Source organism: Idiotropiscis lumnitzeri, chromosome 16 (genome assembly GCF_059441095.1).
Source record: "Idiotropiscis lumnitzeri isolate Australia: NSW breed Sydney's pygmy pipehorse chromosome 16, RoL_Ilum_1.0, whole genome shotgun sequence".
In the NCBI taxonomy this organism is placed as follows: domain Eukaryota; kingdom Metazoa; phylum Chordata; class Actinopteri; order Syngnathiformes; family Syngnathidae; genus Idiotropiscis; species Idiotropiscis lumnitzeri.
This window is the reverse complement of record NC_142406.1, coordinates 11966586-11989475: the sequence shown is the minus strand read 5'-3', so window position 1 is coordinate 11989475 and position 22890 is coordinate 11966586. Positions and strand designations below refer to the sequence as shown.

At 41.9% G+C, this 22890-nt stretch overlaps 1 protein-coding gene across 3 annotated transcripts in view; it reads right to left on the bottom strand.

Moving 5' to 3' along the window:
* Positions 1–22890, bottom strand: part of trappc9 (trafficking protein particle complex subunit 9) — an 82342-nt gene that overhangs the window by 35043 nt on the left and 24409 nt on the right. For all 3 annotated transcript variants that reach the window (XM_088319292.1, XM_088319291.1, XM_088319290.1), the window contains 3 exons: positions 16836–16954; positions 6078–6220; positions 1095–1205 (listed from right to left, as the gene is read on the bottom strand). In XM_088319292.1, coding sequence (XP_088175418.1) covers positions 1095–1205; positions 6078–6220; positions 16836–16954 — 373 coding nt within the window. The remainder of the gene's footprint in view (positions 1–1094; positions 1206–6077; positions 6221–16835; positions 16955–22890) is intronic.

Sequence of the window (22890 nt, the reverse complement as noted above, 5' to 3'; positions counted from 1 at the left end):
GTTGGGTTCACTTCGGCTATGCCGTGACCTTAGCAAGTTTTGAAGCTAAGACGAGAATCGCAGAAGACATCCCGTTGTTGTTTTTATTTGATTTATTTTTTTATTTTTAAAACACACAAACATGGATGCAAATGCTTGACTGTGGCTATTCGCACAATTAAGCATGTGGATGATTGACAGAACCATTTTTCTGCTTTGTCGGGCTCAAAAGCCAACCTTTGCACTTCCAGGATACAAAGACTCCACCAAAAACATCTTGAGCCTGACATCTCGTTCATCCCGGGGCACAAGCATAATATCAAATGACACGGCGGTACGACGTGCAGCGGGAGGGGACGCGTGGGGAGGCAGGAAGCGAGGCGTGGCTCAATTGAGAGCCGGGAGACGACGGCAGTGTTTCGCGAGGTACGCAAAATTCGATACCTCCCGCTAGAAAATTAAGCACTGATTATGAAAGTTGATCGATTATTTTTTTGGTGTATTTGCATGATTTTTTTAAAAAACTTAGCTTTAGCATATATAAAGAATTTTTTTTTTTAAATATAGAATGGACTTACCGATGGCTTTTATCAAACGACCAAAGTTACACGTAGCACAGCGAGAGATTATTCACTGGTGACAGACGTCCTAATAGAATTGATATGACTCATAAACTTGCGTACAAGCGCGGAGGATTGCGATCTTTATTTCAATTTGAGACAACCGCTCTCATTGAAAAAAAATGACCACGATACACGTTTGACCACTTCCGAGTATTTCTCCCTTTTCCTTGATCCGAACACTAACCGGTCCATTTCTATCGTCAGCGAGTAATTCCCCTTACATTCCAACCCTGTGGGAAGAGGCTTATGAGTCACCGTGCCTGCGACCGTCCGTTCGCGGGGCGCACCGGAGAGAAAATACTGACCGTAATCATAATGTGCCACACTGCCGTGCAACGACAAGGCGGCGCGAGGGGGTGCGAGAGAACAGGCCGAGGTCGTTTGGAGAAATGTTTTTAGGTGAAGGAGCACAGAAATGTCGCATTCAGACATGGGTGGAAAGGCAGAGAGACGCAGAATTTGTGGGGGTGTGCCGGTGCGCCGGCCTCTTACCTTTGGCACTCGCTGGCATGGAGGACCAGGTCCTGGTTGTTCTTGGCACTGACGGTGAGCTCGTGCTCAGTTGGGTTGAAGATATCCAGCAGGAGATGACACTGACGGGTGCTGTGGGAAAGAAATGATATGAATGTTAAGTCAGCCACAAAAAAAAAAAAAAATTATTGAAAAAGCATAACATCGCTGACGTTCACATTGGCGCATGTGCCACTTGAAAGACGCAAAACGCAGTTACAAGCACCATATGCATAATTGATTGGCAACAAATTAAAAAATAAAATTCACCGACACGTCTCTGGCTGAGAAAGGTTACAAAGCCAAGATGGATGGTCAGAACATAAAAAAAAAAGGTACGGGTGCTTTCATGTGAGGGGGCGGAGGCCTGGCGGGAGGAGGCCGTTCTTCAAATCACAGCCAGGCCTGCTCCTCTATTAGAGATCATACGAGAGGCCAAATTTGCGATTGACATCAAGTGGGAGGAGACGATACTGGCTTTTAAGCTAAGTGGATATTTTGCCTCCTGGTAATGACTGATGAAAGGGAATTATATCGCAAAACTGACACAGGAAAGCCTGCCAAAATTTACTCCCGTTATTTTAGCAGCGAGAACCATATTATGATGATAAATGTATTATGGGATGGCGGAAGGTGAGGGTTCAATGGTATATATATATATATATATTTTTTTTTAGAGATATTTTTTTTTCCTTTGCTGTTACTTTGTTGACAACATGAAAAAAAAAAAAAAAATACAAAATAAAAAAATAAATAAATAAATAAACAAAACAAAAAAAATAAATAAAATAAAAATAAATAAATTATATATATATATATATATATATATATATATATATATAAATTTTTAGTGTATATTAAACACCCCATCACCTCATTTTGTCTGCAGGCACCACCGAAACTCATTCCCAAACTCGCTACCTTTCTCTTCAATCCCAGGGTTAATGGAGGATTACAGTGCGTTCGCCCAAGTCGCTAATAAACTCCAGCGGCAATTAAATGAGCATTTTTTTGTTGTTGTTTTTTTCGCCCTACCTATGTTTCTTTTAATTGTCTTGTTGTCTCTGTTGGCAGACGTGATTAACAGGCTGAGCGGTGCGAGCTCCTGATTTATAGGCGGGGGCAGTAAGCTGCGGCAATCAATCAGAGCCACCCCGATAAGAAACACAGACTCATTGCTCTCGCGCCGTCCAGCCCAGATCGAGACGGCGATAGAAACGCCGGACAATGTGGATTTCGGGACGTTACTCGAGCCGGAAAAGAACAATATCGAGAGCGTAAAAGGTCGACGCGGCGGCTCGACTCGCAGCATCGCCTCATTAAGCATTCATCTGAGCTACAACAGAGGGCGCGTCGATTTGAGGCGGATAAATGATTCAAGAGAGCCAATGGGGTCTTCCATTTTGATATCAGGAACTTTTTTTTTTTAAAGTCCCTTTTCTAGGCCGTCGAATGGGATGAACGGGGGGGAAAAAAAGCACCGGCTGCTGGCTGTGTTTATTATCCAATATGGTTATGCGTAAATTAAAATTCATGCTACATATTAATAGGAACAAAAAAAAAAAAAAGGGAAATATAAAGCACCATCACTGCTGTGTGCTTGAGTTCCATACAGGAAGGGAAAATTATATTTCAGGCACACAGCCGAGGCTGCAGAAGACGACCTTTACTCGTGATTATTTCAGGTACAGCAGCAAGTGTGTCAGAGGGGAGAAGAAGAAGAAAGTTAATGAATGCCACTGCCTGTTTCACAGATTTAAGCTAACAAATGAAGCCGGGCCTCAACATATTGCCGATATTTAGAAGAGTATGCCGTGAAAAGTCTCCAGATCAAGCCGCAAGCAACCCTTCAATCCCAACAGATGCTGCGAATAGCGAAAGCCCGGGTCAGATCGTAAATCCAGAAAAAAAAAAAAAAAAGTGGAAGTGGGTGTGCTGCGAGGGGGCGGCGGCTCGATAATAAAAGACAAAAACCATGAGATTGATCAATGATTCTGGGCCACCACGGGAGTTTGGAATTGCTGATGTTGCCACCCTCTACGTTTTTTCCCCCCCATGCATTCGCTGACTTAAAAAAAATCACGGAGATGGATTCAAACTTTTCGGGAAAATGGATCGTTAAGTGTAGCTTTTGTTGTCGCGTGTTGTGCAACCGCGACATTTCCCGGACTGCGTAAAGTTAAGAGTGCTTTGGAATCGGCGAAATGAACCGCTTGATGGAAATAAATAATCAATGCACCGACGGTAAATAAACGACACGACATCCATCAGCTGTTGGCGACATGGCAACAAAATGTTTCTGCTGAGAATGACATCAACGTCCATCAAATCCCAACACCGTTTTTCCTCCCTACATTGAATAAAGGCTTTTTTATTCCCAAGGCAAAGAACAAACCAATTGAATCGTTTTTTTGTTTTTTTTCCACCTCCAAGTATGGATCACTGCGTATTTCACACATGCTGTTTCACTGCCACTTCGTTGAACAGATCTGACACCTTTTATACGGCCAAAGCCCCCGAAGAGCGAGTCGGAGGAAAATGACAAAATGGTGTCACTCCCAGCACGGGGAAAGGTCAAAGAGGAGACCTGCAGCGGCGCTGGAGAAAACTGCGCTTTAAATGATACCGGAGCAGCAAAATGGAATTTATGGGTGCATGTTTTTTATGTATTAAAAAAAAAAAGACTCCCCGGGAACAAAAAGTCAAATGTGCTGACTAAATGGCGTGAGAAAAGTAGGTGAGACAAAGAGAGCGCACTGTGGGAGGAAAAGGGATAGCGTAGGCATAAAATAAGACGCGTGAAAGTGCCGGCTGTGCAAAGGGAACAACACCAATTACAAGTCTTTCGGGGTGACAAAATTGATGAGAATGATCATTGAGAAGCAATGTACGGGGAGTCAAAGCACTAAAACAGCCGTAAATTTTTTTATTATATAAAAATATATATTATATATTAATAATATATATCAAATATATATAATAGATTATAATAATATAATATAGAAATATAATAATAAAATAATAATAATAATTATATATATATATTATATATTAATATATATGAAATATATATAATAGATTATGATAATATAATATAGAAATATAATAAAATAATAATAATAATATATATATATATATATATATATATATATATATATATATATATATATATATTTCAGCTATTCTGTCCTTTCACATTGTATGAACGAGGTGCTTATATAAGTTGAGATGAAAGTCAGAAGTGAGGCTGGAATATAAAAAAAAATATAATATAAAATATATAAAATATAAGGGGAAAAGGTAACATGATGGAGTAGACCATAAGATGAAAGTGGTGACAGACTGAAAGGGGCTACAATCCAAGAAAAAGGCTCGTTATACGCGAGGAGGAGCTATAAATGACATATGCGAATTGTTAGCTGCTGCAGTTTCATAGCAGAAGAGTGACAAGTCCGCAATTTGTCACTGCATTCTTGAATGTGATTTGAGCGAATATGATGTGCAATATTCACACGTTCAAGATTACGGCTATTAATGCGCCGATCGCCATCGCCGCCCAAACCTTTGGAACATGCATTTCAAAGTAGAAATTTGTCAGATTCTGCTGCATAACACTTCTTCAAAAAGCTCCACATGAACAACAAAAACGCATGCACGTAAAACGCAGTTGAATAAAATCTGCTCCAAAATATTCTGAAACCTAAAAAAATGGCACCGAATTTAAAAAGCAACAATCCGTGTTCGTCAAAATCCTTCCACCATCTCCTCTATTTGACGTTTGACTAATGCGCCGACGGCTGCAATATTGGATTATGCAAATGAACCTTCCACCTGCAAGAAGCCTCACGCGTATTTAAAAGCTCTTCATTTTGACACATTTCCAATATTTCGAGCTCCAAGTCATCAGATTAAGGACGATAACGCTCGACGAGATACCTCAACGGTAAGAGGGTGACAGTCGAACCGGCTGAGCGGCAGATCTATCGGCGCTGACCCTGAGATGGATGGCGTACGCTGCGGCTATTGTTACAGCTAATGGTTCATCTCAAGCGGCCACGATCGCACGCCGCCAAGCCCCCCCCCCCCCCCCCAGCACCTCAACTCCTCCCCGGTTTTGGAACGCGTCGATTGGAGGAGCTGAAAAGTCAAGGCAGACGCATGGAATGTGTATACATTCCAGGTGTGCGACGCAGAATCTGATATACGAGTACGAGACACATTGAGTGAACGGGAGCTAAGAGTCAAATTAAATGCGACTCTTTGTGTTTCTCAATTGCTTCTTCACACAGCCAAGTGCATCGCTTCTGCGTTTTTGTCGCCCTCTCTCTCACACTCCTCCAACTATCTCTCTCTCGGTTTGATGCTCAACAGTCAGCGGGGTGACGTAGTGGCTCATAGTCCGAAAAATACGGTGGGTGAATTTTTTAAGAGAGAACCATGATTAGTCTTGTGGTTTCCTGAACGCACCAGAAAAAGAATGCAGTGTCCTTCCTGTTCTGTATGTGTCGTACTCGAAATGAGCAACAAAACAACTCGATATCTGCGCGACTAAAACTAAATTTGTTGTAGTACCAAGAATGACCTGTGAGGGGCAGCATATTCCCATTGGCTATCTTGACTGTCACGGGGTAGAAAATAAAAAGTTGTCGAGGAAGATATGGAAGTAGCTAGGCCTAACTGTTAGCGGTTGTAGCTTTTAGGCAGCTCGAATCAAAAAGAAATAGAATGGACCGAACTCGTTTTTTTGGCAATTGGAAGAAAAACACTCATCAAAGTGCACGCCACAGGATAATCACCCGGGATCATCTTTTAGAAACACCCGAGACCTTTGCAGACTCGATCACAGGGGGAAAATTCTCAAATTTAATCCAGATTGTGTCCGTGTGTGCACTTCATTGAAAGACCCTGTAGGGGGTGTTGCAGGTGAGCAGGTATTGACAGCCAATTGTCATCGCCGTGGGTTACCTGGTCGCGGGGAGAGTGCTCACTCGGGTGAAGAACACAGACGGCTCCACATCAACATGGACTCCGACCGACAGTTCCCTGTAGTAGCCCTCCACTTTGCCAGCTCCCCCGGAGTACTTGAAGTTGAGGACTGCCTCTAAAGTCTGCAAAATCACAACATGAAAATCAGAAGTGTGCAAAAAAACAAATAAATAAATAAAAATAGACCGTGACCGCTTCAAAGAATATCAGCACAGACGGACTCGGTGTAATTGAGGTCAGATCGGAGGCAGCGTGCTGTCCTGCCGTTCCATCAGCCCGACTGGTTGCGGCTTTTAAAACCCGACGCATCAAAAGTCATTACAGTGAAAATAATAAACGTACCGCAGCAGAGCTATTGTGCTGCGTAATGAAATGGAAGTGCGCTATTACGGCAAGAATGCATCGAGCGGAGAGGCCGGCGCTATGATTGGTGTCTCAAAGCCAGGATTTGGAATCAACATGTGGCTTCCCAAATTGTGAGGGAAGAGGATTGGGTGGGAATTGCCGGCGTTGCTCCAGAGAGGAAGGAACTGCGTGGACGCAGCCGAGTGGGCAAATGATCGGGAGATTAAAAGTGGCGTTTTATGGCGAGGGAGCGCGAGCTGACTCAGGTGATGGGCTGGAGCGTCCAAGGTTGGGCTTTTCTTCCCATCACCTTCCCGGCGTATACTGCTGATTGAAGCACTAAGTGCTTCTTGCATGGTCTGGTGAGTGACGTGGGAGCCAAACAATGAGAGCGCACATTTGGCTGTTGATACAAATATTTGCAGAGATACAAAAGGACTGGAAGAGTTACAGAAAGGCCATCCTCGGAAATGTCAATGGATCAAATACCCGGTGTGACTTTCATTGACTTATTTTCACCGCTTTGAAAGTTTAAAATGTCGCTTAAATCTTTGGGGTATCGCGTTGAGAACATTTTGGTGCTTTTCTGAGTTACGGTCTGCACCATTTTCCTGACTTACTCTTGTCAATGTGCAATGCTTTCGAGTTGAAATATTTGTGGCACATTTACAACGCCCCCCCGCCCAGTTGCAATGAATCTCTCTTTTGCAAGCACTTCGCTTGACTTGGCTCTTGTTTCAGGGCCAAAAGTTCTATTTAGACTCACAAAAAAAGCCGAACTCAAGTGATGGCTTCTTCATAAAAATGCCGTTTCAGAACAGTATTTGCACAGTGGAAAAGAAAACCGGCTGGGCTGATCACTGAAAATATTTCATGAGGTAAAACCGAAAGTGAGAGTCCATGAATACATTCTCAACATTTTAAAGAAAATTCTAGCACAGGGAATATAAGTCGAGTATAATTTGCAGGCAGCAGGCGATGGCGGCGGTGTGATCTGCCGGCAGCCCGTACGGCACTAATAGCCTCGGCGTGAGTCTCCAGAGGAGCAGCGATTGTCTCCGAGACGCTGGCAAACACTGATTCCCGCATTTGCCGACTGCAACGGACTTCGGGTTCCTCATCGGTCCAAACCTCCTCCCCGTTGCTCCCTCGCTGCCAGCTCTTCAGGAATCCTTTTTTCAATCAGGCCAGACTGAGAAATGCCCCCACGGTAATAAGCTGACGGTAGCGCGTCGCAGGGCGGCGTAAAAATAATCAAACAGCCCGACCACGTACGCAGGTCAAAGAGATTAGGATAGCAGTTGGTTTGGCGCAATGCCCTCAATTTATTTCGTTTTTTCTACGACGACTGCATATCTTGTTCCCAAATCGTAATTTACAGTAATCTCTCACAATTCTCGAGGGATATGGACTGAGTCCTAGCGCAAACGATTGTTCGCTATATTTCTATTTGTCCTTTTATAGAAGCCGCAATAAAAGTACCGCGTTACGTTGGAACAAAACTTCAGCAACATGTTATCAAGCAGAGCTCGACTCCATTCCGCCATATAACGCTCGCAAAAAGCCGAACAAACGAGCGCCGTAATCGCCGCGCGTGGAAGTTGGAGAGAGCGGGCGCTTGCCAAATTGGCCGTCGAAATAAAAGGCCTGGCTTGATCTTTGCTTGCGAGCGCTGCCGTACATCGCCGGCATCCATAAATACCGCCGACTTCCCCGGGACCGTTATGATTTAAGCGGGCCTGACGGCAACGGATCATCTCGTGGGAATCGGCGTGATGGTGAAACGGAAAACAACATCTGTGTCGGCATTTGGCCGTGTTTGGGTGACACTTCGGGATGCCAAAAATACACCCTGACGAAGGCTGCCATCCTTATCTCTCGTGTACCGTTTGTAGATTCCCTCGTTAACACACAAGCTAATGGCGATAACTACTTGCCGACAGCCTTATTTTCCGCACGTCGATAAGGCAGAAACATCCTTATCTTAATGCAAACAGTTAAATGAGAATTGGCCCTAAGCTTCCATTTGTTGGAGACTTCTATTAGTCTAGTCTATCAATTCCCCTTTTTAGTTTTTTTTTCGTTGTTCCTTTCCTCTGCGCTTGCTGGAAGAGTAGACCGTGTACCTAATTGTCCATAAAATCAGGCTTGAACCCTGCTTAGGACGCATCTGCTCACTCGCAGGCAAGCAAGCCGGCAGCCAGGAGAGATATTTAGTCATGTTGCGATGCCGGCCCCGGTGGAAAACTTGAGCGATGACTTGAGGGCATTCGGAGGCAATATCGCGATCTGGAGTACTGCTGGGAACGCATCTCGTGCGTACACCGGGTGTCAATCACGGAACCAATCAGCTCATCCCCCAGGGTGCTTACTTGAGATACAAACAGTGTGAAGTTTAGAAGAAAAAACATCCTGTTGATAGCGCTTTGTTGCCCTGCGTGGCAGATGCGGCGATTTCAGAGAGCAGACGAGCCCGTTCGTTGAAAATATAAAGACTACTCTTACTTTCTCCGTCTACGGTGTGGTCTGTTTCCGTTTACCTGGACTGGCAATGAATGAGTTAATATTGAAATACTGGCGCTGAGTCCTTAATGTACTGACAGGGTTTGACTGATTCACAGATTTTCAATTCCAGGTACAGTGAACACCTATTTCCGGTACGCTTTTGCAGAACTATCCTCACGCGAAGAACTCCGATCATGTTTTTTATTTTTTGTGCTGATGAAGTTCTTATAAGAAAACAGGAAATATCTCCACTGTTGTGAGAGGTTCATACTATATTGGGGAGGAGCTAAGTTTAGCCTGGGTTATTACACGGTTATTAAGCAAAGCTCAAGCTAACAAACATTTTCAATCGTCTCCCTTTTGCTTCACTGATAAAAAAAAAAAGAAGACCCTAAACAAATGACAAACAGCAATCAAATAATTTTGACAGTCAGGAATCAAAGAGTAAAAATTAAATGAACGGCCTCGAAACGTATTTTGAGAGTCCAAAAAATTTCACCAACAATTACCTGTCAAGCACGAACGCAAGCGGAACGATGGCGTCCAAATATCCTCTGCCATACGGTCGGACAGCGATGCAGTCACCAAGGGCGGCGGCATATGGAAGCACGCTCGGCCAGGCTGACTGGATTTCACACATGAGTTCAAGTCCAGTAAGTATGATGAAATGCTTGACTCTCTACTAATTACATGCTGGCAGGCTTGCATACGGCCGCGGCAGGCACGCATAGCTCGAGGAGTCAACAAAGCCAACTTTATCGGGAGTCGTGACGGTGTTGATTTAGTACCCGTACAAGGTGAGCAAAGCAATGGACCCGAAAAATACAAACAAAATCAAATGTGCTATTTTGGGATCTGTGACCTCATCCCTACATTATTGTATCAAGGGTGAATTTATAAAAAAAAAAAAAAAAAGAGTACATATACTTAAAATGCAAACAGGATGTGAGAGAGGAATGATGATCAAAAAAAAAGAAATCTTTGGAGCAGGTCATATAGCCGTAATATTGTCACGGCAGTGTCAACGGGTGCAAGACGTACGCCGCCCGCTTTGCTTTCTGCGCGTTTACGAGGACAGATAAAATGTTGTCGCGGTGTGCCTAAGTAGGGAATTCACAGTAGGTATCTTGAAAGTGAGCAGACCAAACAAAATAAGTGCAGTAAAAGTGCTCGCAAACAAGTGGTTCCCAAACTGAGGTTCGGGAACCATACAGGGTCCGTGAGCAATCGCTCGGCGATGCACAAATATGAAATTGCTGAATGAGTAATGAGTAATTTATTTATTTATTTTTGAAAGAACAAAAAGACCCACCCCCATTTTTTTTAATTTATTTATTTATTTATTTATTTATTTATTTTACAAGATGAAATAAATATATTTTGATATCTAAGAAGTGCCCCAAACATTACCCCGGAAGAGCACCTTCTTCGTTATGGCGTGGCACCGTAACATTAAATGTTGTCGGTTGGAAGTTCGACACTTTTGAGAGGCCGCTCCGAAAAGGAAAATACGAAATGTAAAATGCACCACGGCTATTCGGTGACTACGTGAAGCACGTTTGAGTCGTCTCTGTGAAAAGTGCAATAAAATAAAATGCCCTTCCTTACTTGAGTTGTTAATGGCGTTCGGAGTGTGTCCTTAGTAAAATGTCTCCCCTCTCGAGGCCAACATTTTTAGAACCCAGCGGTAAAGCAAAAAAATATATATATATATATCAAGGCTCGCCGTGATAAACCAAGAGGGAATTGAAGACAAACGTTTCAACTAACCATAGTATGAAAACGGGCGGAGATTTACAACCAACCTAATAACGAGACAACAAGGACCGGCTTTAAGACGTGAGAATGAGCGAGGCAACAAAGGGTCCATGATAGCCGTCAGGTGCAATGAACGATACGCACGGCACCCACGGGAGGCACTCCGCCACATAAAACAAGATGTTATTGGCTTCCTACAGGTGCATGCGATATGAGAAAAAAAAAAAAAAAAACTAGCTGTCCAGAAACAAAAAGTCTCCAACTGGAAATATCCCAATTCCTAACAGGACTGTAACTCTCGTTTTGCCAGAATGAAATGGACCGACCCCCCCCCCCCCCCCCCCCGACCGCTCGCCCGCTCGCTCGCACGCTCTATGAATTTGATGGAAAATGCTGCGCTGACTCGCCGCCAATGCGGGTATGACAAAGCCAGCCAACAGGTTTGCTGACTCACCGAGGAAGTCAAGAGCGCCAATTTTTCGGAATTCACTCAAACGATAGCAAGCCTCCTTTTATTGTACCGCAAAGCTTTCATTTGACGATCTAAGTGGAAGCGGGACTCCTTCAGGAAACCACTCAACATTTGCAGTCAAAAGGGAAATGCAATGGCGTGATTAATACGCCGCAATTATCATCGAGTGGAATAACGAGGAAGGAAAAAAAAATAAAATGTGGGCCTATAATTACATATGTTGTCAAACAGCAACTGCTTCGGCAAAAGATCTCACAGGTAGCGACGTCCCGAAAGAGGGATCCCATAATCATAATCTTCTCCGCGATGGCTTCCCCGCACCTCCCGTCTCATTCGACCTCTCACTTTACCTCACTGGTGGCCTGTCGTCATTTATCGGCGCCGCGTGAGGGGTACGCTTTATATTGAGGTAACCTCGTCTACAGGCTGCGGTGCGCTGATAAAGCGGTTGAAGGTGCGAGCGTCACAGGTGGCGTTTGAAGCCTTCAAACAAGTCCAGGAATATCAATCACAGACAGTTTTAGAGTCTTCGTTGAATCTAACGTGTGCGTTTCGGGAACGTGGGAAGAAGCCGGAGTACCCAAAAAAGTTATTTTACCGAGGTGAAAAAAAAAAATGTAACGAGATCCTAGTTAATCTCGACGAGCTCGATATTTGACAGAGTGTGTCTTGGTAATTTATCGCAAAGGATTGATACTGACGCAGCCCTGACGCGAAAAGCAAAAACAAAAAATGAATAAATGATGAAGCCTTACAACGCAAGACTCTGACAATTGGTGTACCGAGCCACGGAAAACTCGTTAGCGTAAAACGTGCAAATGTATTTCATCTGCGACGTTGCGACTGCGTGCAAAATTAGACGCTGAGACACACCGTGTCAGAGTTCAGACGGGTTCGGCACTGGTTTCACGTAAGACTCCCCGTGACGACCCAGGCTAAACTTAGCTCCTCCCAAAAACAATTGTGCTAGTCTTTGGCATTCATTTGTAGAAGCTTAGGACAAAAAAACTGCTTCTCGGCAGAAGCAATAATGTGTCTTATTGGAATCATACCGCCGCACGTGTCGATCCCATGACTCCCGCCGATGACGACGACGCCTTTTCGATTCGTCTCAATTACCCCGACTCCCATTTCCGGGCAAAGCGCGGCCCGCTCGGCAGCGGTAAACTTTCCGAGACCTGACGGCGAGATCTAAAAATAGACGGGGGGTTTTGACAGATTGCGGCGTGCTGCGCCGAGCTCGCCGCCACAAGAGGATGGATGGTTTATTTAGTCCGTGTGTTGTCCCCCCGAGGCGTCGGTGGAGACAGTTGTGTTAAATAAGGCCAAATCTTTCACTGAAAGAGCCGTTTGTCAGCAGCTTGGGATGGAAAAGGACAGCGAGGCGGCAACGTAATATAGAACCACACTGAGGAACTCCGATAAGGTTCTAAAACTTTTTGCGATGCTTCACGTGTTTTCTTTTCTTTTTTTTTTTTTTTTGGACTGGATGCGAAGGCACAGTTGCTGCAACACAGCTTCATAAATAATGCACAATCATAGAGACCATTCACATCGTGTGCAGAGTTTTTTTTTTTTTTTTTCCCCAGGACCATGTCCACAACAGCTCTACACGATTTATAAAAAAGAGAGCGACATCGCAAAAAGTACCTTCCAAATCCCAAGCACAGGATGAAGCAACGACAAGCGCGAATATTATTTTAGCGTTTACATGTTAGGGTTGAATTCAGTCTTGAACTCTCCGATCTGGATTTGTTAACTTGTCGGCAAATTACTGGCTACAGACTTTTTTTTTAATGATAGGTAGGTATTTTATTTATTTATTTATTTATTTTAAAGTGAGGCAGATGCATTATTAATGTTCAGTTTTATCAGACCAGGTCTTATTTTGTTCTGTAGTTTTGTAGGTAACAACAAAATTCAACAATTCTAAGAATTAGGACTAAATGCAAAAGCACTGATTAGAAATTTGCTGCAAACACTGAACAGCAGATTTAAGGATGATGTGTTATTTTTAAGACATAATTAACTCATTTAATCCCAGCTGTTTTCGCAAGAGGAAACACTTTTTTTCTGGCTTTTGACTGATTTTGCAAGGCCTACGGAATATTGTGTTCTAAACATATAAAAACATGGAGCTCTGATGAAAAAAGAATATGACGTATAAATACGTCTTTGGGAGGCCGGGACTACAATTTTGAAAATGTCGAACGGATTGAATGAGTTCAGGACTTAAAACTTTGGATCGAGGAATGACACGTTTACTTGTTAAAATTTTAAACGTGCCATGGCAAAAAAAAAAAAAGCAGCACTTTCCTATGGTGTGAGCAACAAGTAATACGTGGACAATATCGGGGAGAAAAAGCAATAAAGAAAGGATTGAAAATGTGAAAGCCTTCGCTAAGCTACATATAAGCAGCCAGTGAGTAAAGCTCCAACTTGAAAAGCAGAGGCTGTTTCAAAGTCAAACCTACACCTGATGACGATGATAAACACGCCAAAGGACAGGATGGGGGGGGGGGTTAATCTCGAGCCAAGAAAGAGAACGTCATTTGGTCGCTAAGATGGAGGATCACATTTGGGCAGACAGCTGTGGCAGTTATAAATATCGGTATCGCAAGCTGGGATCGTGGAGCTGAAGCGCCGTCTGCGGCACTCGCCGGCTAAAAATAGCACTCAGGCTGGCTGGCACGGAGACGAAGACGACACCGTCCTTTTTTTTTTTCTTTCTTCCACCTCACACAATATGATTAGCGCTAGAGGAGCTCCGCCCATCGGCACCCTCAGACACGTGTTGCATTCAAATCCGATTCGGATGTCGTCGGCGCGGGTGACAAAACGCACAAATACACCAAAATCAGATCCCTTCAGGACATCTGGTTTGGGAACAAGATAATTGTCCATTTCTCATTATGTTCAGTGCCAAACAGCAACGGCGGCAGGCAGGCAGTTTCAATCAAATAGCCGGTAATTGTCGTAAACAAACATTTGCCTTAATGCTCATGTCATTTGAAAATAAAATCTTCCTGTTGGTTTTAAGGTGACAGATTTAAATTCCACGACGTTTCATATCATACATTAGCATTAAGCTAGCACTTTTAGTAGCCAAAATTACAGTTTAATATTCGGTTATATTATCTCGGCATTACGATATGATATGCTAAGCACACAGTTTTTCGGTGTCTTGTGTTTTTGGTTTTTTTTTGTCCATCCCTGTTGTGGTTGTTTCCCCAACAAGACAAACATTGTGCAGAACCAATTATTATTAACGTGCCATATCGCTTCTGGATTAGTTAGAGCAACAATGTCCCAATTATCACATACGGACTGCAGACTGTCATGGCAAAGGAGATCAGCCAGCTATGACAGTAAAAATAAATAAATAAATAAATAAATAAATAAATAGTTAAATGATAAAAATAAAATAATAAAAATCTTTTAAAAAATTATAATAAAAATAATACAAATAAAATAAAATAAATAAATAAATATAATATAATATAATATAATATAATATAATATAATATATATATATATATATATATATATATATATATATATAAAAACTAAGATAATTGTTGAATTTTATCATAAATTGTACTTAACTTCAATACTTATTTGAGTCTTGCAAATCATGCCAGCAATGAGATTGCTTCAACTCAGAAAGCATGTATTCCAAGTCCACGGCTACGGGTGGGAGGAGGTCGACTGCTCCATCTAACTTTCGCCGGCATTGAAACATGCACCTACACGTACTCACATTCATATCTGCAATGCAGCAACAAGACATGATCCTAAGGACGTTGAATTGCTTGGATGCATCTTGGCAGCCACGTCGACGTATTAAACATAATTGGCTCTGCGTGTCATCAAGAGGGTTGTGGTGAGGGGGGGGGGATTTTTGTCAAGGTGCCACTAAAGTGATATGAAGGCTTAGTTGAAGGAACAGGTTCCATATTTTGGTGCATTAAAACAGGTGACTTCTTTTTTTTATTTTTTATTTTGTCTTATTCCCAAGCCTGCCAGTCAAGCTCCCCTGAATGCATCTCCACAGCAGAGGATGCTGACGATACAGATCCATCGCCCTCTGGCAGAAGAAGAAGTCGGGGGAAAAAAAACCGAAAGCTGCCATTTCAGTCATGTGGGCAATCAGCAGATAACAAAAAAGGCTCAGCACTCATTGCAGACACAATCTGATTCCATCAGAGCGGCGAGAGGTAAGCAAGGGATGTGCTTTAACGGGGTGCAGCACATCCCCCCCCCTCCAAAAAAAAAAAAATGTCAGAGATTGAGTGGCAAAAAGGTCAGCGAGAAGAACATAGCTCAGTAAACATGGCAAACACGGGTACGATTTGTACACTTCTCTTTCAAGGTTTTCGGGGGGGATCTGGCGAACGGTGAGCTCTGAGGTTTTTTTTGGCAAACTTCTTGAAACAAAATAAGTATGAGTCACGCAGGAGGAAACTCGAAATAAACGCACTATACAGTACATTCTGTCCCAGCTTTTTTGGAGCAGACTCTTGTATGAAAAGAAAAGTAGTTTAAAGCTCTTTGGCAAGAATCCCTTTCAAAAGGGGACAAACCAAAATTCATTAAAAATATTTTCAAAGTGAATGCTCACAATTAGTCGGGTGAAGGAAGTCGTGGGACCAGCCAAACAAAAACAAAAAAATGTTATTAAGTAGTATTTTTTAATTGTGAAAACAAATAATACATTATTAATAATTAATTAATAAAAATTCTGAACGAGCATAAAATGCACTGCAACCTATACAGGTGGACGTATTTTGAACTTTTGAATGGACATGTCAAGTATAAAGTGTGTGTGCCACAAGTGTGGCCTTGGAAAAAAAAAAATAATAAAAAAAAAAAATAAAAAAAATAAAAAGAGTGTGAGCAGCAACACGTCATGCCTTCTGTCTCTGATTGGTTGTTTTTCCACAGACGCGGAATTAGAGGCACAAGATGGGGCCACCGATGACTTTGTCTTCCCAAATCACAAATAATTTTACATCATTGACTATCATCAAGTCATAATTACTGCATTATTGAAAAAATAAATAAAAAATATTATTATTAGTATAATAAACCCCCCTTTTTAAGTAAATCATTTTATTTGAACCTAAATCGCAAACAGTGTTCTGACGACTCACCATGTGACAACAACAAGCAATCTCGGTGAGCTCAAGTCAACGATACTGACTGAAACCTTTTATGAGGCTCAGTGTCGTGTTCCGCTCCCAAGGGGAGATTTTTTTTCATTGATTTATTTATTTATTTCCAAGGCAAGCCACCAAAATTGCAGTTGTCAAGGCTGCAGGTGACCCGCAGCAGGTAGACGTGTCCCCTTCACGTCCCTTCTGACATCAAGAAAATCTTCCCGGGTTGAAGATCACACCACTTGACTTGATTGCCATTCTATCTTGAGTGTCCAACTCCACCAGTTTTTTTTTTTTTCTTTTTCCCCTCTCCCGTCGCCCATTGTACCCCTTTGCACTTTGCATGAACTCGGTTTAGCTGCAGACACCACACGAGCTTTTTACGGTTACAAACAACCGGCTGCCGCTCGGTGCCATGTATTGCCGCAGTCATAAATGGAGGGATAAAAGAGAACGACGGCTTTCGTGGTGACAAACGGGCGTGTGTGGTTTATTTACCTTGATATGACTGTACTCCCCCTTGCCGGACTCGCCGCTGACAGGCTTGCTTTCGGGCCTGGGCTTGAGGACTTGACGCAAAGGGCTGGAGATTGGCAGGCCTGTCACACTGATTCCATCTGAAAATTCAAAAAAAAAAAAAGAAAAAAAAAAAAAAAAAAAAAAAAAAGCAGCGCGGCGTCAGCGAAAGTAGCAAGGTTATTTGTAATCGGAGGCAAACAGAGCATGAGGGGAAAGAAGAACTTTGACAAAGTTAAATATCAGCAGACTGGGAGAGAATCTGCAAGGATTTTGCACTTCATTGTTTGAATACCCTTGATTAGCACGCGCACTTTCGACCTTCTGTGCAAATCTTTGCTTTCCTCAAAATGATCAGACGGCTTCATGGATTTTGTTAATTGTGTAAATTCACGGCGACCTTGAGTACGAGTGCAGAAACTGGAGTAGCTGCTCTCAATGTACTTTACGGTCAAAAGAACCCGCCGGAGCCGATAATTTGGCATAGCGATGGGTTTGTGACGTCAGTAGAGCGCAGTGCCCCCCCCACACACACACACAGGGAGGACGAAACAAAACCACTTGGCTTTGTCGGCAAAAAGGCTTTGAGATGAATTAGAATAAGCGCAGCTTGGTGAAAGAGAACCAATCGGAAGTTGTTTTCTTTCTCATGCTCTCACGCTGATAATTAAAGCAGAACAGCTCGATTTAGACGCGACTAAATTTACCATGACAGCATAAACACCTAAGTTTGCGACGCCACGCAATAATGTGGAGCAGATTGATGGGAGAAGGCGAAATGGTAATTGGAAATAGCATCGACTCATCTTCTGTTTCTTTATTTAATCTGGCACCTTCGTTTGCGTCGTTTATTTACAGCGGATATTAAAGTCTACGCGGCGAAGAACCAAGATGGTTAAACTTTAATGTGAACCTACAACTAAAAAAAAAAAATAAAAAAAAGGAGTGAAGTTGGAAGTAAAGAGTAAAATTTGCTTGAATAAGACTACATTTGGAGTAAAATATTAATATATATATATTTATATATAGATATGTGTGTAAATATATATATATATATGTATATATATATAAAAAAATATATATATATATATATAGATATAAAATAAATAAATACATATATATATATATATATATATATATATATATATATATATATATATATATATACATATACATATATATACATATATATATATATATATATATATATATATATACACACATTTTATATATAAATCTATATATAAAATAAATAAATATGTATATATATATATATATATATATATATATATATATATACATAGAGAGAGAGAGAGAGAGAGAGAGAGAGAGATATCAAATAAATAAATAAATATATATATATTTTTTTTTATATATATATTTGTTTTTGTTCAGCAGTTTTGTGACATCCTTGAATGGCATTTATTTTTTTAATGCAATTGCTTCAAACACTTTGGTGTGTTCGCAACTTTTTTTTTTTTTAAATGCACATATGTACATATTTTGTCCACATTTAAAAAAAAAACAAAAAAAAAACATTTTTGTCATAGATCATGTAAGGAATTCCGTCATCCTATGCTGCTAAAATGTTGGAGCAGCGCGACAGCCATAAAGCTTTTCAGACATGCCAAATTGCAGCCAGGGACAAAAAGTCAACCGGCGAGCCACAGCCAAGTGAACGATGTTCTTAACCAAACAGCATCGTCTAAATTGTCAAACGCCAACGACCTCAAGTGTGTTCGACTGAGACCTGGAACTAAATGGAGAAACAAAAGGAAGCGAATCGTGACTTTTGGGTCACCCTGTCTAGTAGATTTTAAAACAAGTGCCAAGCAGGCTAAGCGGCGTGTGTGGCCTTAACTTGGCCGTTGTGGCCTGTTGAAGCATTACCCAATTCAGCCGATTCCATCAAGGCACGGCCAGAGTATAACAAGCAATAACACAGACACTTTCACGCTTTGTGGTGTGCAGCCCGTTCGAGGGAGCACACGACTCGCCGTGTCCCGTGCCACGTGAGTAATGGATGGCGATATTAACGGTGGCATCGCTTGCAATAACCGCCTTGGTTACAACACACACACACACACACACACACACACACACACACACTTCCGATCCGTATCAGCCTTCAGTTCTCGAGAATTGTGCGGGTTCAATACTTGAGTTTCGGTTTTATAGAGTACAAAGAATGCACTGTTCTCATTTTTTCCCAAATAAGCGTGGCGCACACGTAAAATCAATAAATGGTCAATAAAATGACGACAATAATCCAAAACAAAGATGCGACTTCCTCATTTGCAATTTTCATGTTTCATAAAACAATGATAGGCAAGCACAATTTGAAAATTGATTTCTCCAAAAGTGGAATGTCGAAATACTCGACTCGCATTGTAGCATCTGTGCGTCCTCGAAAGGCACGCACACACCAAAAGTATAGCGCGTGTACGTGCGACTTTTGGATTAATTAAACTTTATAAAGGCATCTTTACAGTAATTTTATTGCATTTTTGTCGTCTAAAATGTTATTGCAGAGCACTGGAACCGATTAATGACATTTCAATTGGGAACACCGATTTGACACACAAAATGAAGAGTACCACTCTCTGTTTGAGAAACAAAATCTACCATGTAGGTGAACCCCGATATCCACTGGCAGAAGGCGCAAAGGCACAGTGGACATTATTTTTGGAAGCTCGAAACAATAAGCCATCAGCAGGAGTGTGAGATTGCAGTTGCTGCCAGCAGTACAAAGTAGCGGCGATGTAAGGACAAACAAGAACAGCGGAACACCTCCCACCCCATCTTTCTCTGTTTGAGTCTTTCCAGCCGTGTACGTCGGCGATGCTTATTTACTGCGGTGGAAGGCGCACCCGAGGGCGGAGCTGCCGTCGTCACACCTCCATATAGACCATCGGCGGCGTCATTTGCAACGACACTCAAAAGCATTTAACATGATCAAGCTCGGAGCGAGGCGAGGCCCATTTGTCCCGGGTGATGACATCACTCCGGTCGGGTCCTGAGTTATGGTGTTGTCGTTTCAAGGCGGGGCCCAAGTGAGGGATAAACTCATTTGGGGATATATCGGCGAGGCTCAGCCTGCGTCGAATGTTCTCTCCTGACTGTGTTCTTTGTCTAATGTGCCCCCGTCTGCCTTGGCTGACAAAGGACATCAGGTACACCGAGGGGGGAAAAAAAGGCGAGGGGGGGGGGGAGAAAAAAAACAAAAAAACAAATCAAGCTGATCGATTAACTACCTCTGTACGTGCATACAAATAGAAAAATATGATTAGTCACCAGCCCCGATATAGCATGCCAATCAGTCACTTCAGATTTGGACTATAAATAAGCGCTAATGTTAAAACAATGCATGCGTGACGCACGGCGGGCCGACACGTGAGCCCCGAGCTGGAGCTGACGGGGTGGGGGGAGAGGGGGAGGACGGGGCCCAGAGAAAGCAATGCAAATCAATTCATTAATAGTGATTAAAGCCAATGATGCCAATTGAATTCATCTACAACAACATGACTCATACGGCATCGTGCGTCTTGTCTTCAAAGCAGCAATTCAATTCAATTAACGAGTCACGAAAAACATATAGGGGAGGGGGGGGGTCCTCGGTTTAAAGCAGATGTCCATTCACGGTAACCTGAATTTGTATTCTATTACTGGCGCAGTTTTTATACTGTTTCAGCAGGTATAATTAGACAAACCATGATTTATGGTAACATTTTGAAAAAACAAATATTTTTGCCACTGACTTACATTTCAATTGGGATTTTCCTCCATTTGGGGTCGATAATAATAATAATAATAATAATAAAATAAAAATAAATAAATAAATAAATAAAAAAATAAATAAATAATAATAATAATAATAATAATAACAATAGTAAAAATAAAAATAAAAAACTGAAACTAAAACTGAAACTAAAATTAAAAATAAAACTAAAACTAAAACTAAAACTAAAAATAAATCAAAAAATAAAACTAAAAATAAAAACAAAAATAAAAAATAAAAAATACTTTCCCATCATTATGACGCTACTTTTGGACAAATGTTTTTGTGACCCTCACCTCTAAAGTAGGCAGCATTTAGTTTGATGTCTGCTACAAGGATAATTCAATAAAAGCCACTCAATATTCACTGGGAAATAAACTAAATATTGATGAACAGCCTGAATCCTGGCGTTATTCTTTTTAGACAATTGCTTAAATGCATCAAATATGGGAAGTCTATTGACACAGGGGTTCGAAATGTCAACATAAAACCGGTCATATTGGCCCATGGACATATTTTTGTGTATACTAATTTTCCATGCATTAGCGCTATGTTATCAGGCAACACTGTACTGTACCCAAGAAACAAACAAACAAGGGTTAATGTTAAAGCAAACCTCACTATGGCTTTAAATTTGCGGGAAAGGATTCATGCTCGGATGAAGCACATTCAGCCCAGCTTGTCGCTGTCTTTTGTCTCTTACATTTGCAGTCTACGGCCCCCTTGTTGCAGACAAAACTGCTTTGCGCCGAGTATAACGGAGCCATATGACGCCTAAGCCACCTATGCTTGAAAGGGATTACCCGTGTTTAGCTTGGACTCCAAACAAATTCAATCAAGGCGATAGCAGTAACTTTGGAATATGAATGAACGTCTGTTGCATTGAAGCTTAGGCCAAGCAAAGTCCCACAATGCTGTTTGACTGCCAGGCAAATCTCTCAGCATTTCACAGCAGACTGGAGATTTTTTTATTTATTTTTTTTTAATATATCTGGTGTGTGTGATGATATTCACACACGGGTGCACTGCTGGTGGTGCATTTTATTTCACCAGGCAATGATTGGTTTGGCGAGAGCTCGCAGAGGTTGTGGAGGTTGGGGGGGGGGGGGGACACAATGGGAGGGCGGACAAGCATGCAAAGTGTCAGTGAGGTTTTGTCATCAGTGAGAATTGAAATTCTTATTATTTATTTATTTTTTTTTTTTTACAGTATCCAAGTCTGAATTACAGTTGTGTGCCTTCATGGTCGAACCACATAACTGCAACATGCACTTTCAAATTTGAGGCACTTCTAAATGCTTCATACGTAAAAATAAAAGAAGCTTTAGGGCAGATCAATCGTAATGATTTCTGAAAAAAAAATATGAAATGGATCATATTGAATTAATTCATTGTAATATTGGTACGTGCGGTCAGGGGAGACAAGTGAGGCAGTGCCGCCACCTGCAGTGAAGAGCAAAAAATAAATAAATGAATAAATAAAAATTAAACCAAAAAATGTTTTAAATTACGATTACGAAAAATGACATTCCATTTTAGACTCCCGCGACTGACCACAAATTAAAATGGACTGACGCCGTTTGTCTTTCTAATATCCATCGCCAATAAATGCGTTTTAACACATTTATTACACATGTTGATGTTCAACAATGAAACATCAACAAAGGTCAACGTTGAAATATCAACTCCTCGTCTATTTTGGGTTCACATTTGTCAATCCAATACCAGAGGGGAAGCGCCTCACCAATCATGAATCAGCGCACGATATAATATGACGCAATAGTTCCGGGCTGGCTCGTTAAAAACACAATCTGCTGTTAATAACGCCATTTCATTGACATGTCAGTGTAACAGCATCAAAATTGCATCACCATAACAACAGCATTCAGAGCCTCGTCGTTGGGCAGTACCGCGCCTTATCTCTTTTATTCAGGGCCTCGATTATTGCGCAGCTAATTAAAAACAGCGCAACGCTATCGTTGAAATGACCTCATGACGGCAGATAAACGCCGAGTGCTTTACGTGTTTACTCTGTCAGTCGTCTGCGTCGGCAAAACGCACATACGCGCCGAGCAGAAATCGGTGTGGTGCAGGCGTCGGTCCGGATGGGTCCCTCATTAATATTCATGTTGAGCGAGAGGTTCAACAGTCGCAAGGAGGAGGAAATGGGGGGGGGGGGGAGCTTGAGCTCAAACTTGGAAGAAAAAAAAAAAAAAAAAAAATGACAGAAAGGAAGGAACACAGTGAGTGAGCTCACAG